This window comes from Malaclemys terrapin, chromosome 5 (genome assembly GCF_027887155.1).
Source record: "Malaclemys terrapin pileata isolate rMalTer1 chromosome 5, rMalTer1.hap1, whole genome shotgun sequence".
In the NCBI taxonomy this organism is placed as follows: Eukaryota; Metazoa; Chordata; order Testudines; family Emydidae; genus Malaclemys; species Malaclemys terrapin.
Genome location: NC_071509.1, coordinates 73,036,268 through 73,054,881, shown reverse-complemented (window position 1 = coordinate 73,054,881; position 18,614 = coordinate 73,036,268). Strand labels below are relative to the sequence as shown.

The following is an 18,614-nucleotide window of genomic DNA, read 5'->3' as shown; positions in this document are numbered from 1 at the left end:
GAAAATCTTCCTTCCTTCTCATCTAACCATACAGCATCCAAGAGGATGAATCAGTAGGTCAGGAAGAAGGGGAAGAGATCTGGGAGACTGAACAGATAGACTTTTAAGGTCGGAGAACCAACATTGTCTTGGCCAAGCTGGTACAACAAGAATCGGGTTAGCATGATCTAGCTTCAGTTTGTGAATAACTTGAGAGATTCATAGATTCATAGATTATAGGACTGGAAGGGACCTCGAGAGGTCATCGAGTCCAGTCCCCTGCCCATCCACTGGAGGGAGGAAGGCACTAATCACTGTGAGATGGACCCACAGGGAGCTAATGGAAAAGCTTGGGTTTTTAAGAGATAGGAGATCATCGAAAATGATCAGAATACTTGCAATGCCTGGAGAAGGCTTATTACGCTGCATCTAGATACAGAAACATCTCCATTAAGTAAGATAGCAGGTCCAAGTTGAACCTTTCCTATTTTGGGAAAGAATAGCTTGAATGGGTGTCAAACAAGAGCATTCTACTTCCGATGCCCAACCAAACACCAGACCATGAGATAGAGCAAGTCCAGATTGGGGTGTCTGATTTTAATCCCTGCCTCCCTGAGATCTGGAAATGGGAGGAGGTGACATTTTCAGGAGCTCTGGGAAGCAAAATTGCCTACGCCATTTGGTTTCTAGGAAAATGATAACGGCCGTCATGACAGATCTTTCTCAGGACCTGTGGTAGCAGGGGAATGGAAGGAAAGGCATATCTCAGATCATTTGGCCATGACAACAAGAGCGCGCTGTCTTGAGAGCCATTGCCCATTGGGGAAGTTTTTGTTCATTTGGGACACAAAGAAATCCCATTGAGGTGTACCCCACTGAGTGAATATTTCACTTGGGACATAGTGGTGAATCTCCCACTTTTGGTCTGCAGAGAAGTGCCTGCTCAGGTGGTCTATTAAAGGGTTCTGAGCACCTGGGAGGTATGTGGCTTAGGGCTTGTCTACACTGGCAAGTTTCTGCGCAGTAAAGCAGCTTTTTGTGCTCAAACCGCAAATATGCACACACTGCAAGCCACTTTGTGCACAGAAACTCCTCAGTTGCAGCACTGCAAAAGAACCACATCAACGAGAGTCGTAAGGCTATTTGCACAGAGGCTCCAGTGCTCTATTGCCAGTGTAGACACTTGATTTCTTTCTACCGTAAAATTGGGCTCTGGAGCTGTCCCATAACACCTCAAGTGACTGCTCTGCTCATTGTTTTGAACTTGGCTGCCCTGGAGACATGCGCCTCTGCCCTTTCAAAGCACCGTTTCTGACGGACAGCTGTTGCATGGTGTGCTGATCTGCTCAGGGACACAAAGCAAACCATGTTGAACAGTGTGTGTGTGTGTGTGTGTGTGTGTGTGTGTGTGTGTGTGTGTGTGTGTGTGTGTGTGTGTGTGTGTGTGTGAGAGAGAGTGAGAGTGAGAGAGAGAGAGAGAGAGAGCGCGCCCAGGGAGGGAGGCGGGGGCTGATGTTGGGGTTTTCCCCCTCCCCCAGGATTGGTTGCTTCCTGCCACTGTCTGAACTTACAAGACAGGATGCTGACACCCTCTCTGTCCCCCAAAACACACTGTCTCTCTCCCCCCATCCATATACACACACACTCCCTGTAGGGTGACCAGATAGCAAGAATGGAAAATCAGGATCGGGATGTGGGGGTAATAGGTGCCCATATAAGAAAAAGTCCCGAATATCAGGACTGTCCCTATAAAATCAGGACATCTGGTCACCTAACTCCCTGTCACACACACTTCCTCCCCGACACCGCAGTTGAAAAGCAGCTGGCAATGTAGTAGGATGCCCATGGAACAATGGGATTGGGAAACCTGCATCATGTGATGCTGTGCCTGCCCCATGAGGCATTGCAAACTGTTCCCAAAGCACCCTGCAGCCAGTTGCACAGTGGGATAGCTACCACAATGCACTGCTGTCTTTGCTGTTCAAGAGCTGCTAATGTGGATGCGCTCCAGCACCACAAGGAGCACAACGTGGACACGCAACAGTGGTTTAATTCCAGCGTTTTAATAAAAGTGGTATAACTTGTGGCGCAGAAACTTGCCAGTGTAGACATAGTTAGATAGTGATATGGTTTCTCATGCACCAATTCCAAAGCCTAATTGCTTTCAGGCAAAAGGGAAGAGATCTTGCTCTACCCTGTTTGCTTATGTAAAAGACCATGGGGATGTTGTCTAACATCACTTGGATATGATGTAAATGTGTAAGTGGAAGCAAGGTTCTGCAAGGCAGGTGGACTGCTCTCAGTTCTAGTATACTGATGTGCACTCTGGCCTCGTTAAGGGTCCTTATGCAATGTGGTTGTTCAGAAGGGAAGTGTCTGTTATGATGGTGACATTGGGACTAGGAGTGTTTAAGGGAACATCCATTCTTACTCTCTCTGGATTTGATTAACAGGTGAGGGAGGTGATGAATCTGGTGGGAATGGTCACTTTGGTGTTGATATGATCTTTGGTGATAGACTGACCAGAGCCAGGGGTGTAGACATCATAGATGAAGCCTGGTGAACAGCTTCACATGAGCGCACAAGACCATATGGCTTAAAAGCGAGAGGCATATTCTGATCATAGTTTTTGGTCTGTGAGTAATCTGTGCTTACTTTGTTTATGCAGGTGACCAGGACTGCTAGAAGATGGAGCAGAAACTCTGTCGCCGACTTGACCTCTTGGCAGGAGAGACTTACCAAGAACCAATCATCCAGATATGGGAAAATTGTAACTCTGGTGTCTCATTTGGGCTACCACCACAGACAAAACTTGTGAACATTCTGGGTGCTGTTGCTAGCCCAAAGGGAAGGACTCTGAACTGGAAATACTCTTGGCCCACCATAAATCGTAGGAACCTTCTGGGGGAATGATGAATGTTTACATGAAAGTATGCATCCTTCATGTCAAAAGCCACGAACCACATCCCCTCCTGTAGTGAAGAGATTATCGATACTAACGTACCCATCTTGAATTTCGACTTTCTATTAAAGCTGTTCAGTTGCCAAAGGACCAGAATGGGTCTCTTTGTGGGACTAGAAAATTTGGGGAATAGAACTCTCTTCCTTCATACTGAGGAAAGATGCACTCTATTGCCCCTCACTGTAAGAGGGTGTCTGCCTCCTGATGAACAATCATCTCATGAGAGTGGTCTCTGAAGGGGGATCAGGAAGAGTGGTTGTGAGGAGTGAGGGAGAAGAACTTGATGGAGTTTCCTCGATGAATAATTTCCAAGACCGAAGTCTGTCATGATCAAGCCCCCATTGTGGGTGAAGAATGTGAGATGGCCTCCTAAATAATAGGGGAAGAGGTGGCTAGCATCAGTGGTGGTTGGATGTCTCAGTTGAGACTCACCTAAGTAGCCCTTTGTAGGAGACTTGGAATGGGTAGAGGTTGTGGTGGTCGAGGGAGCCAAAAAGCAAGGCCTCTGAACCTCTGATGTTTCACTGCAGGCTTGGCTTGAGGAGAGCATGACCTTGACCTATATGTTTGTCTCTAATGTTTTCTCTCCGAGGCCAGAGCATAAATCCCCAAGGAGCACAGAGTCTTTGACAGGTGTAGGGACTCATCCGTTTTCTCATTGAAGAGATCTGAGTCGTCGAAGGGAAGATTCTGTATGGTATTCTGAAATTTTCTAGGGAAACCTGAAGACTGTAGCCAAGAATCCTTCCTTATGACTATACCAGAGGTCAGTCCTGTGGATGCCATATCTTGCTACTAACTTACCCTCCTGTATGAAAGACTGAAATTGGGCTTTGTCCTCAGTAGGAAGCTTGTCCTTAAAGTCCACCAGCCTTGAATAGTTGTTAAAATCATATTTAGCTAACAGCCTGATAGCAATACAGAATGGCAGGCCCATAGATGAAAGACCTTTCTCTCCAGGAGATCCAACCTCTATGAGCCCTTGTCTGTCAGGGTGGTCCTTAGATGTTGCGACCTAGCCCTCTTCATTGCTGCCTGTACCACCAGAAAGTTGGGTGCAGGGTGGGAGAAAATAAATTCAGCTCCCTTTGTGGAAATGAAATAGCACCTCAGCTCTTTCAGGTGTGGGGGTACAGGATGCTGGAGTGTGTCATACCAATCTAGCCAGCTCCAGGATGACCTTGTTAACTGGAAGATTACAAAATATCCAGGAACCAGTGTTGTGGGTCCTGGACCACCTCCTGCTGTATTGGTAGGTCATTGGCAATCCTCTGCACTAGCTCTTGGTACTGGTTATGATGTCCAGCAGAGATGAAGAGTAAAGAGTGACCACTTGATTCAGAGACAAGGATGAGATTCCCGCTGATACCTGTGGATCCAGGTCAATATCCTCTCCTCCTCATACTCTGACAGATCCGGTGTGTGCCGAGAAGGAGAAGTGTGGCCAGATTCCTGGGTCGGTCCCTGGCAGCTGAGAGAGTCCCATGAGCCCCAATAAGGCCAGAAAGAGGGATCAGCCATTTGTGGGGAAACATGGCAACAGGTACCAGGGGTCCCTAGGGAAGTCACATCTGGAGGGGTAGCATCCAGATCTCATTGACTTTCTGTTAGAGTCCTCCAAGGAGATGGAGGAGTGGCCAGAAATTCTGACTCATTAAAGCCTGAAAAATGCTCCCCTTCCAATGGTGGGGCCATTGGCACCAGGGCATGCCGGCCCAATGGTTAGAGATGAGAGGGTTCCTGAGACACCGAAGTAGTAGTATCTTCTGGAGTTGTAAGATCCCTCAGGAGGGCTGGGCTGGAAAGGATGAGAGACTGAGCTGCAGACAAGGAAGGAAGATATCCTTTGGCGTAGTATATGTCTCTGTATGTCCCAGTGTCTGGGGTGGGGTTGGGTTGGGGGTTTCCGATGGTCAGAACCAATGGTTCCAGCATGTCTTGAGAACTAGTGTGTTCCTTAGATGAGCAAGCCAGTACCAATAAATCCAGAACTGCACTCTTAAACTGAAATGGCAGATTATGGAGCTGACGTCACCAACAGAATCAGAGGAGTTTTCTTTTTGCACGCTGTACCCTCCAACTTAGGGGTTTTCAGCTATGCTGGTCCCTTAGGATCCCCACACACAAAGGCTCACCTGACTTTGACAGGCTCATGAAGTGATCGTGTTTCTTGTGGACAGTAGAGGACGGGGTTCTGTCCTTGCGACCATGAGAGTGCACTGTACTCTCATGGGAAGCCTTGGAGAAAGAGTCCTTGGGCTTAGGAGCTGCAGACTCTGCTCTTAAGCTCATGCTTGGAGGGATGCAGTACGGTCTACTGGGTCCTATGTACAGAGGGTCTCCCTTGCCCAGTTCAGAATGGGGCCTCAGCCTTCTTCATAAGGTGTTTCTTTAGACAAAACTCACAAGTTTCGTGCGTTCTTGGTGGAAACAAGACACAAATACTGCACTTAGTAGAAATATGCATATCATCCAAGCCACAGAAGCAACATTGGTGATGGTTGCTCTCAGAGAAGAAGTGAGGGCAAGAGATACAATTCTTCAACCCCGGGACTCTGGGCATAGTTCCTAATTATGGGGAGGGAGTCCCCAGAATGGGGAAAAACAAGCCATACTAACGATAGTACACAGTTATATGCTAATATAAAAACTATGAAGTATAAAAACTGTTTACAAATCTATTTGCCAATTCTATCAAGAGAAAAAGCAGCAGAAATCTGTGGGCACAGGGATTCTGACTCAGGCCATGTGGCAGTAAGAAGGAACTGGCGAGGCATAGGACCGCATTGACTCTTATGTCCTTGGTCGGGAGCACGAGGAGATCTACTGCACTTGTGTGGGCCAATGGACACTGCTTGTTAGAATTTCTGGACTTGGGTGCATGGCACAGATGCGTATCCATGTGTGGAATACACACAGGGACCAGGACTCGGAGAACTCATCTGTTTTCTCATAAAACAAAAACTGATCTTCAAAAGGTAAGTCCTCTAAGCGTTGTTGGACCTCAGGAACTTTGCCAGAGCTAGCTGAGGTCACAATCCTAGAAGTGGTGTACACCACATCCAGTGTTGACTGTAGTGACATCTTTGCCACTAGATGGCCTTCTGCAATGAAAGCTTTAAACAATTCCCTGGAGGATTTCTAGCAGCTTATCCGTAAATTTGAATATAGCCTCCTAATTTACAAAATTATATTTTGATAATAGCACTTGCTGATTAGAAATGTGCATTTGTAAAGACACAGTTGAATTAATTTTCCTTCCCATTAAAACTAACCTCTTTGTCTTTAGGCATGGACTTATACCTCCCTTGTCACAGCCTCTCGCTTGATGCTGTAATGACAAGAGAGTTAGGGGCTGAAGGTAAGTGAAAGCACTTGAAACCCTGCAGAGGAACATAATACCTTTCATCAGTACACTTCACTGTGGACAGCAAGGGAGTTAGAGTATGCCACAAAGTCTTCATAGGTTCCAAAAGCACTTCATTTACAGAGAGAGAGCTACCCTTCCTGAAACTGACAGCTGGAGAAGGTCCATCAATGTATGGATGTTCTCCTGAACAAACTCAGCCTGAATGCCCTAGGCTGTAACCATTCACCTCAGGATATCTTGATACAACTTAAAATCCTCTGGCACAGGAGAAGAGGATTATGGAATCATTCAGTGAGGAGAAAAAGGAAGGAAGAGAAGATAATCAGCCTGTCTGCAGTGTAGGTGGTTCAAAAGGGGAGACTACCAAAGGGACTGGTGACCTTGCCCTGGACTGAGCAGATGATCAGGACTTCGCAGATTGAGGAACATCCCGAGGGTTCCAGAGAGGCCACTGAGGATAAGGATATGGCATTGGTGGCAAGTAGGAACTGGGCCAAGAGCCCCTATCCCTACTGCTGGAATAATGCCAATCTCAGTACTGATGGTGAGCCCCAGGAAGTCTCAAAGATTTTTGAGACTGGTACTTGGAAGGGAAAGGAGAGGTGGAAGATGTCCTCAAACTCAATCTTGATGAACCTTCCAAGAGCCTGGGGGCAACGGAGGAGCCACTTCAGGTGGAGCAAGCAAACATCCAGCCTCTTCTGAAGCCCAATATGCAGGCCACATCAGTGCCAACACTAAGGTAGCTGGCATCTTGGGTACTGGTTGCAGCATTGCACGTATGCTTGGCAATGGAATGGACTTTGGTACTGGAGATGAGGCTGGTACCAATACATCAGGCTTGGTCTACACCGAAACCATCGTCAGTACTGAAGTCAGTATCTGCCGTGATGAGCTTTTAAGTACCGAACAGAAGGCTGAACTCAGCTCTGCATGCTGAGTTTTAAATGGTACTGAAACAGTGCTGGCACAGGGAATACTCTGCAACCAGTCCAGCCAGTGCTTAGTATACAAAACTGAGTGCCCCTGAATTAATGGAGAGTCAGGAACAGAAAGGCAGAGCAAGTCTGATGCTGCCAGATATGCCACTGGAGCAGAAACAGTCAGTGCTGACATCACCAGATTCAATGAATGTTCCACAGACGATGTTGGAATCAGCAGTATGGTGTCCAATCGCCTTAGTACCAGAGAGGAGCTAGATAGCCTAACTCTGTTCTGTATTCTGAAGGAATCCCTGTGCCAGTCTACTCCTTTCAGTAGAGGAGGAGGAATCTCTCCAAGCTCTAGACTGGCCCTGATCCGTTTTGAGAGTCCTCCTCCTCAGAGGACCAGAGAAAGGAGAACAATTTATCTTTCTCCTCAGAAAGGAATCAGAATCTGGCCATGCAACAACAACCTGTGCTGGTTCCAAAGTTCTCTGAGGGGCTGGACGATTTGTGGAAGCACCCTTCCCCAAAACAGGCCTCATGCCCTGCTCCATAAGGTGTTGCTTCAGGTGCAGGTCTCTAGCCACCTGCATTCTCTTTCTGAAAGCCTTACAAATGGGGCACTTCTGCAAGACACAAACACAGAGTGTGGGGCCATTATTAGGGATAGTCACCCCACATGATGGGTTTCAAACCTGTTAAGGGCATCAAACCTGACTAAATCCTACTTAACTAAATTACTACTAACTAGCTAAATACTAAGGGTACATTAAAACTAGCTAAATACACAAGCTCACAGCAAAGCACCATGACAGTAAAGCATGAGACAGATACCACACAGAGCACTTCAATTCAAGCAGCAGGGAGTGAGAAGGAACTGAAGGGGGTCTAGGTGGCACTGCCCATAAATAGTCATGGGAGGGGCTATGAAGGGCCAGAAGGCATGCGTGCTGCCCCTAAGTATACTGCTAGGCAAAGTTCTCTGGCCTTGGCATGCTAGAGATTTGCACACCTAAGTGGAATACACATCTGCAACCACTTGAAGAAGAACTAATCCAAGCCTGGTACTCTACCCACTTGCATTGGCCAACACCTGAAATTTCATAGGAAGACTAATAACTGCACCTAGCAAAGCTGTACATGAAATAATCACACAGTGAACAAACCTAGCCACAGTGCAATCCTCCTAGGGGAGTGCAGCTTCCTTCCTTCAGTGTTTTGGAACTTGAAGTTCAGATAGACTTTTGAGGTTGGTTCACATTCTCCTCAAATACCAATCTGCTCTAGTATTTCTGCTACTAGTGACATTTTCAGGCTGCTTATTGGGATCCCTTTGCAACACTATGTAACCACAGCATCTAGTTCTTGATTCCCCTGTTCCCCCCCTTCTTTCAATTTGGGCAGACTGAGTCAACATTGTAGCAATTCGCTCTTACCTGGCTAAGACAGACATGATTCACAAATCTGATACAGCTCTTCAAACACAGAAGAGCACCAGACGTCTTTTCTCTCACTTAGGAAAGGAACGGTCACTAAATGATATGTATACTTTAATAGCTCTCCTTTAATAGACCATCTTCGCCTCCCAGCACCCCGACGTCTCCTGTAGTACTATGAACGCTTCAACAGGGAAGTTTAGGAGAGACAGGGCCTGGCCTGGACTCTGCAGTACCAAAATTTTTTTATTACACTGGATTGGTTTTTCTGCCTTGCATTAATTTGAGAACAATAAGTTACTCAGCAATTCCAGAAAAGTGTATTAGAGTTTCAGAAATTATCTGCCTCTTAAAAAAAAAAAAAAAAATCCACATTATCTGACTGACCTCTTGCATCAGTGAATTTCACAGGCTGACTATGTTCGGTGTGAAGCACAAGTTCTTTTTACCTGTTCTAACAGCATTGCGAGCCTGGTTGACTGTCATTTGCCCCGACATATGCATAAGAACCTTGGTTTGTGGACTAGTTTGGATATGTGCTGCAGAAACGACAGCAGTTGGGACCACATTGGAATGGACTGTCATGCTGTTCCCCTGAAGTTTCTGTGATGTTCCACCAGCAGTGGAAGGGCTGACCATGGTCATCACTCGTGCTGTCTGGCCAGCAGTAGACATGGGGACTTTTGCTTGCGAAGCACTTGTCACCGTCCTGCCAAAATTAAAAAGCCCTTTGATTCAATTATTTAAAAAACAAAAAAAACAAAAACGAAAACATAAGTAGTTACTAAAAGGCGATGCTCTTCATATCATTGCTGGTTTTAGGTTTAAGTATAACATACAAATCAATGTGAACAACTAGAAACAAAGTAAACTATTCAGACACTTGCTTAAAAAAAATCATACCTTGTGATTGGTGCCACATAATTGCCAGGGAAAACACCAATCTTGCTTGTATGCATGGAGGTTCCTTTGAACCAGCCATCTTGACAACGTTCAAAGACTAAAAACATCTCCCCCTTTCGCAGTTCCAGTTCATCCTCTTTTCGAGGACTGTATGGATATATGGCAATATACCTAGAAGAAAGGAAAGCACATGAATCTCTCTTTATCTAATGTTTCAACTAAGGCTGTCAATTAATCGCAGTTAACTCAAGCAATTAGCTCAAAAGTAATTAACTCAATTAAAAAAATTAATTGTGATTAATTGCAGTTTTCATCGCACCGTTAAACAATAATAGAATATCAATTGAAATTTATTATTAATATTTTGGATGTTTTTCTACATTTTCAAATATATTGATTTCAATTACAACACACAATACAAAGTGTACAGTGCTCACTTTTTTAAATAAATATTTGAACTGTAAAAAACAAAAGAAATTATATTTTTTTATTCACCTCATACAAGTACTGTAGTGCAATCTCTTTATCATGAAAGTGCAACTTACAAATGTAGATTTTTTGTTGTTACATAACTGTACTCAAAAACAAAACAATGTAAAACTTAGAGCCTACAAGTCCACTCAGTCCTACTTGTTCAGCCAATTGCTAAGACAAACAAGTTTGTTTACCTTTATAGGAGATAATGCTGCCCGCTTCTTATTTACTATGTACTATATATATGATATTATATATAATACTATATACATTATATTTATATATTATATACTATTTCTTTTATCTTTTTTACAGTGCTAATATTTGTAATCAAAAATAATATAAAGTGAGCACTGTACACTTTGTATTCTGTGTTGTACTTGAAATCAATATATTTGAAAATGTAGAAAATATCCAAAAATATTTAAATAAATGCTACTGTATTATTAACAGTGTGATTAAAACTGTGATTTCCATGTTTTTTTAATCTCATGATTAATTGCAATTTTTTAAAATTGTTTCACAGCCCTAGTTTAAACATAAAAAGGTACAAAATCACTTTCTTCCACTTTCCTGATTGGGTAAGAGTTCAAAATGAAGGGCAACAATTAAAGACTATAGCATGACAGGTGCTGGGATATCATACCCCCAAGAAATGCCCATGCCATCTAATGACACACCACCAATCATCCTGTGGCAACTATAAAAAGAAGTGCTATTAAGGGAAAGGTATTATGTTAAATTTTTAATCAGTTATTATGTGTTCCTTGTTAGTGTATGTTATTAAAATTAATGTACATTAGAAATTAACTGAAAATACGAATTGTAAATTTTGTTATTTACTGTAGTTTCTTTTTCTGGGTTTCCTAGCCATTAAATTCTTCTCCACGCCTTCCCTGCCCCCGCACACACTTCTTTTCCTTTCTGTGAGTATTTATACTTGGGACTGAAAGACCAGATTCAGAAATAAACAAAATACTTCTGAATCAACTTTTTCTTTTTAAATCAGAGAACTGGGTCCCTATAGTGCAATTGAAGTGCTGGAGGGAGATGTGCTATGTTGCTGGAAGCTTACGCCTACAGAGTGGCTGCTGTTTCACTTTTAAAACCCACTTATTTTCCTCCTGAGAAGCTACAGCTTCATCAACCTTTTACCCCCAATCGGGGATATTGCAGATTATGTATTCCTCATGCCACCTGATCTTAAACCAAATTTTGCACCCTCGATAATCTGTATGTTATTCCTGGATAACCAGAAACTTCTATGCTCAAACTCTGTTCACTATTTTTTTAACATCATCTTAATAAAATTTTTAAAACTATGGAATCATGACTGGAGGAGGAAGGGAGGGAGGATTGTCAGTCATGTCCTCTCCTTTTCTGCTTCTTTTTTTAAAGATGCATTTTACAACTATTTTTGTCCCCTTCCTTCCTATCAAAGCTTTACTGCTTCCACCGGTCCAACAATTTGTGCAGTCCCTCACCTGCATAATCTACTCTTCCAGATTGCTCATACAATGAAATTTTCAAAAAGAGAGATGTTGTCAGGACCACATGTTATATATAAAATATTTTTCACCTGGCAATATTACTCCTATTTTATTGTATTGGATAACACTAGCTAGCAGCTTTCTGTCTTCGTTCCAAACTGCCACCCACTAATTAACTTAACTGTAGAATCCTCATTCGAACTGCACTTGTAACCTGCACAGGCAGCCTGACAATGAGATGATGATATAACATGCCAAACAAGATACAATGCTTTCTGTGTTCTAGCATAAATTATTCTACATGGGGATGGTCTTTTGATTCCTTTTATAGTAGATGACATTGAAGAAACTCACTCAGGACATTGCCACTTGTGAATTAGGTAGTCCTCATCCCTAACTCAAGGAAAAGAAAAGTACATTCACTCTCTACATGATGAATATTCCATTTATTTGTATTTTATCCACATAATACAATGCAGCAGCATGCTATTATATTTACCTATGCTATAAATAGCCTTCAGCATGAAGACTGTTAGGGGAGATCACATTATCAACTCCATTGTGTTGCTTTTGTTTCCTAATTATACACACTGCTTTCTGGGAATTTTAGCAGGACTCAGGCCAGCTGGTGAGTCATGAACATGTTCCAATTTATATCTGAAATGACTTGTCTTACTATATTTTCTTCTCCTCTTTCCCCTTCCCTTCAGACCTCCCTTCTGCCCACTCCCCAAACTCACAACTGGTAACATTTCAATTTCACTTACACACTTGGTCGAGACTGTGGTCGTAAATGTGGTGTTTGGTCAGTTGTTCCTGATGCAGGCCTTTGTACTACTCCTGAAGAAGGCAGCCCTGAAGATGTTGAAGCAATGATTGTGGTAGACAAAAGAGGTGGTGGCGGAAGGGGGGGATTCATATTCTAGTATTAAAAGAAAAAAAAGAGCAAGAGAAAATAGAGTGTGTTAAGATACTGAAAAAAGATTTTAACAGTAAACTAGTTGAGCACAGCATTCTACCATCGGTTGGTAAGCCATAACTGGACAACTAGGTTTGTCTCTCTTTTTCCAGTTTAAGATCTTGAATTCATCATAGCCAGTTAAGGAAACAGATAAGCAATTTCCCAGCACAGGGGAAGCTGAAAGTATTGTTTCTAATTATAACAAACAACATTTTCATGAGAATTCTTAACAAGAATCCAGAAGCCTTCCAAGAGGTAGGTTTTACATCCTACTGTTGAATAGACTTCAATCCCTGGTTGTTTTTGTAGCCTGAAGCTGAAATGCAATACACAATTCAGCTGCAGTTCACCCAAAACCACTCCTTCTAGTGGAAAATTCCCTTTGATGTGTGGGCTACAAAAAGCAAGACAATAGTAGACCACAGTCACTGTGCTATTGTTGCCACTTTCATTTATTCTTCTATTTAGAAGTGCCAGCTTTTGAAATTCAGTATTATCAAGACTGGTAATCTTTAACAAGCACACCAATGAAAAGCTGCAGTTCCTTTACAGGCAGATCCTAATGGGGGTTCTGCCTACAGAATTCCGTTCCTTTTGAAAATCAATAGAGTAATTGTTACCTTCTTCTGATCTATAAAACCTCAGATAATTCTTTAGGAGCCTGTGTACTGTCACTCTTGGGAAAACAGGCTCACACAGGGGCAGTGTCCCCCCCCACCCCCCACCCTCTTTCAACCATACCATGTAAGAACTCAAAACAACTCCGCCTCTCTCCTCCCAGTATATGATACAGAAAGCATAAACTATTTTCATCTATCAACTCTACTGTAAAACAATCCCTTAATTTCTAAACAAATTTCTGAACCATTCCATTGTTCATTCAGTTTTGAAGACCGCAAATTAAAAATATACATTGACAAAATGTATTGTATGCCTGTCTGTTCCAATACATCAGCACATAAATATAAATTGCTACCATGACATTCAGAATTAAAATTACATTCAATCAGATTTTTTGGCTGAACACTGGTTTGTTAAGTTTCTTCTTTCACATTTTTCTAAGAAAACATTCCTACAAGATGCCATAGAACCACACACAGCGAGATTATCATCATACTGCATTCAATGTATTAATAAAAGACAATCTTGCACTTTCAGTATTCAATAATGAACTACATGTTCATAGTTTTCAAAACCTAGCAGAAATGGTCACATATCATTCAGCCTTATAAGCACAATATAATTCAAATGTATTCCTCCAAAAGGTTTAATAATGGTGTGATCCGTAAGATAAGCTGTGAAACAGTTATAACTTATTTTCATTTAAATCTTCTTCTGATTGTATATACAGCCTTGTGATTTCCAAATAAATCAACTGTACCCAAGACAGAATGTACATGATCTCCCAGAAGAATGTAATATGTGCTATGCTAGCAACAGTTATTTACATTGGCCAGATAATGGATTAGGATTCTAGACCAGTGAAACAAAAAACCCCAAGGTTTTAAAAAATGTTTGGTACTGGATAACAAAACTATCAAAACTACTTTATATTATTTTTGTTGACAAAGTTATTTATAGTCCAGTTATATAAAGGACAAGAAATCATTTGGAATTTACAAATTCAGTTACTTTCTTAACACTTGAACTGTAACATTCACAGATGTTACAATACCACTGGCATGGAAGTGTATGGTGAGATATCTCTTGTACCTTTTTTGTTCTGTTAATATACTTAATTGCACACTAGTACCATAGTACAGAATCTCTGTTTTGTTTGTTTTTAAATAAAAACAGACCATGGAAAGTACTTTGCTGAAGAAGGTTAATGAAATGAAACTAATGGAGTTCAACACCTTAAGTAACTATGACAACAGTTAGACTGCTGGCATACTGACACAACTGCATATCAGGCTGACCAATATTGTCTCAGGCCTGGTCTATACTAGAAAGTTACGCTGATATAGCTACATCACAAGGATTGCAGGGGTGGTGGGCACAGGCTACACTGAAAAAGCCCAGGTGTAGACACAACTACGCTGAAAGAAGAGTGCTTCTGTCAGCAGAGCTAATGTTATTTGGGGAGATGGTATTACCATACTGATAGAAAAACATCTGTCAGCAGACACAGTATCTACAATAGAGGGCTACGCCAGCATAAGCTCCGGAGCATGGACATGGCCTCATTGTTTCCTTGTATCGCCTTTGTCTCCATCTGTTGTTTCTTGACTTAAACTCAAGGTAAATCTAGACTTATGGTGGAGTGTAGAGTACAGACATTGCATGCCCAGCTTGCATGGGTGTAAATTCATAGATTCATAGATTCTAGGACTGGAAGGGACCTCGAGAGGTCATCGAGTCCAGTCCCCTGCCCACATGGCAGGACCAAATACTGTCTAGACCATCCCTGATAGACATTTATCTAACCTACTCTTAAATATCTCCAGAGATGGAGATTCCACAACCTCCCTAGGCAATTTATTCCAGTGTTTAACCACTCTGACAGTTAGGAACTTTTTCCTAATATCCAACCTAGACCTCCCATGCTGCAGTTTAAACCCATTGCTTCTTGTTCTATCCTTAGAAGCTAAGGTAAACAAGTTTTCTCCCTCCTCCTTATGACACCCTTTTAAATACCTGAAAACTGCTATCATGTCCCCTCTCAGTCTTCTCTTTTCCAAACTAAACAAACCCAATTCTTTCAGCCTTCCTTCATAGGTCATGTTCTCAAGACCTTTAATCATTCTTGTTGCTCTTCTCTGGACCCTTTCCAATTTCTCCACATCTTTTTTAAAATGCGGCGCCCAGAACTGGACACAATACTCCAGCTGAGGCCTAACCAGAGCAGAGTAGAGCGGAAGAATGACTTCTCGTGTCTTGCTCACAACACACCTGTTAATACATCCCAGAATCATGTTTGCTTTTTTTGCAACAGCATCACACTGATGACTCATATTTAGCTTGTGGTCCACTATAACCCCTAGATCCCTTTCTGCCGTACTCCTTCCTAGACAGTCTCTTCTCATTCTGTATGTGTGAAACTGATTTTTTCTTCCTAAGTGGAGCACTTTGCATTTGTCTTTGTTAAACTTCATCCTGTTTAACTCAGACCTTTTCTCCAATTTGTCCAGATCATTTTGAATTATGACCCTGTCCTCCAAAGCAGTTGCAATCCCTCCCAGTTTGGTATCATCCGCAAACTTAATAAGTGTACTTTCTATGCCAATATCTAAGTCGTTGATGAATATATTGAACAGAGCCGGTCCCAAAACAGACCCCTGCGGTACTCCACTCGTTATGCCTTTCCAGCAGGATTGGGAACCATTAATAACAACTCTCTGAGTACGGTTATCCAGCCAGTTATGCACCCACCTTATAGTAGCCCCATCTAAATTGTATTTGCCTAGTTTATCAATAAGAATATCATGCTAGACTGTATCAAATGCCTTACTAAAGTCTAGGTATACCAAATAACAGTGTAGATGCTGAGGCATGGCTCAGAATAGATAAGTAGAGTGCCCTCCATTCTTAACCCTTAGGCAATATACCTTACATAGGTCTCTACAAGCCTAAGTAGTACATCAAACATCTACACATATTTTTACCAATGTAATATCCCACTACCTCCCCACTGCTGGAGCCTTTCCCTGCCATATAGAAAGGCTCTGGCTGCAAGGAAAGGCTCTGGTAGGGGGGTGGCAGCGTAGAAAGGCTCCAGCAGCAGAGAAAGGTTCAGGTCTAACAAAATTCCTAAACTATGACCTGAACTACTAACAAAAGCCACACTAATATAATCCCTCATCACTTCTGGTTGTTTTCCCCAGCCTACCAAAATTATCTTCCTTTTATAAAGACTAAACATCAGACAGCTAGCCTCTTATTTATGCCCCCTCCTGCAGAATTATTCGTACCATTGAATCGGCTGGTTCAACATGAAGGAGATACAGAGCTAAATGTCATTAGCACACTAAAGCATGACAGTCCATGCTTCCTTACCAGACAGCTTCATATTCAATCACACAAGCTGTGTGTGTGACCAGGATAGAATCCTGCAGTTCCCCCTTTGGGCTAACAAATACCCCTGATTTTCCTCAGAGTCCTCCAAAGTAAAACAATGTGCTACTATTTACTGCAAACTTGTTAACACCACTTCATGTTCAGCAGTATCAAAAGGCAGCAGCATGGAAAGTGCTGGATAGGAAATCGTTGCCCAAACCCACCAATGTAGTTTCAGTTTTATACCAAAATCTAAAGGCAGAATGATCATGAGGCAACCAATATGATGGTGTCACATTACATTTCTCTTCCTCTACTACTTCTGAATGGAATTCTCTCATTCTACTAGTGCAAATTACCTCCTTCAAAACACCTGTTAACCATCTGCATTTTTCAGTGAAAACCATGGCAAGTATCTTTCTACTATTAGAAGTTATACCATACAAATTATACCTAAATTATTATTTTGTTGCTGTTAGTGTGGAGAGAGAGAGAACTCCTGTTGAATTCTCATTCCAGGTACAACTTTTTTAAAACCATATTCTGAATTTCTTTCAGAAACAGTGAAATTATAGTAGATGACATTAAAATTAAATTTTGCTCATTCAGTACAAGTAGTTTACAATGCATGTAGCTATTACTGCCATTTGAAAATTGTCTCATTCCTAACGCTTATCTCTAAGGATTTTAGCCCAAAGTCATAAATTTCATAGAACTTTTGGCTTTGGGCAAAACAGCATCCACAACTGGAGTATTACAAAGGGAATAAGAATAGCAGTCTTGACATTCTTTGGACCATATGTGTGTATCACCTTCCAAGACAGGAGAGTGCAACCACTCAATCATAGTAGGGTCTTAAACATGAGCACAGCTACAAGATCCACAGGGTCCTTAGCTCCAAGAACTCTCTCAGATTTGTCCTGGAGCCATTTGCTCTCCAGTTCAACCAAGAGGGCTTGTCATACCCTCCCTAGAAAATAAAGAGTGCCTCTTATCCTACAGGGGATGGAACAAGACTAACTTTTTCTCCATTAGTCCCCACTGATATACGACAGATACATTGTTTCAGAGATTCTTTAACGACAGACACTCTTGTTACTTAGAGGAGTTGGTTGGGACTTCCTGTTCTGACTCTTCAGTTCCTCCTCCTTTTTCTTCTCAGCTCAGTTTGTTGTAACATAAAAGGAGCTGTATTAAGTGAACTAAACCTTGTGCCATCTTTGGGTTAGTCCATAGCTAAAACAATAGCCACCACCTTTAAGTAACGTATCAGAAACACGAGCCTGAAATTACTGGGTTGTTTATGGTCATCACAGATGATAACCAGAAACACCAATCAAAGTGTAGCAAAAGTTTTGGGATTAAAGACTCCCTGTTGCATTCAGATTCCCAAGCTGTTTCCATAATATTCAGAATCAAAGAGGAAAGTTAAAGGTAGAGCCTTAAAAAAAATCAATAAATAAAAATCAGTGAGCTAGTTCCCACTTCTAAATACAAAAAAAGAAATTAAGACAGCAATGGTTAACAGGTTGTGAATGTCAAGAACCAACTGCACCTATCACTGATATTAATATTATCCAAGAAACCAGGGAGGGTACCTTTCAGACTCATCAGTCCAGAGATGCATAAAAATTGTTTACAGATACAAAATCTACCTTATGCAACTCCAAAACAGCCATCTGGAACTGTTAGGATCTGTCTAGCACACTATTACAAAGAAGACAGGAGGTTATGAAGCAGGAGAGAAAGGGGAATTTTAAAAGAACTACTGTGCACTCTGTGATCATAGGCTGCTTGATGTGAAGAAGTGTCTATCATCATCTACAGTAAAAGAATATAAGGGCCACAAGACTGCAGCTTGTATACGTAAAATGAATAAAGCTGCCAGCTCACAGTTTCTTCTTACTGAAAATAAGGTAACAAGAAAAAGAACATTAAGAGTCAACAGACTTCAGTGCATACAGCTCAGGACTTCAAAGCAAACAGCAGAGAATAAATTCAGATTCCCCATAGGAATTACATGCCTTGCCTAATCAGGAATCTGGTCAAAAAGAAAGCACCACTAGAGGCTGTGAACCAATGATGTCTCTCCCCATCTGGGTTACACTTACTGCTGT

The 18,614-nt window shown here is 42.0% G+C and overlaps 1 protein-coding gene across 2 annotated transcripts in view; it reads right to left on the bottom strand.

The window, feature by feature from the left end:
• The window catches only part of SH3RF1 (SH3 domain containing ring finger 1), a 154,350-nt gene that overhangs the window by 26,753 nt on the left and 108,983 nt on the right, over positions 1-18,614 (bottom strand). For both annotated transcript variants that reach the window (XM_054030354.1, XM_054030356.1), the window contains exons 7-9: positions 12,308-12,462; positions 9,577-9,747; positions 9,123-9,382 (exon numbers count right to left, since the gene is read on the bottom strand). In XM_054030354.1, coding sequence (XP_053886329.1) covers positions 9,123-9,382; positions 9,577-9,747; positions 12,308-12,462 — 586 coding nt within the window. The remainder of the gene's footprint in view (positions 1-9,122; positions 9,383-9,576; positions 9,748-12,307; positions 12,463-18,614) is intronic.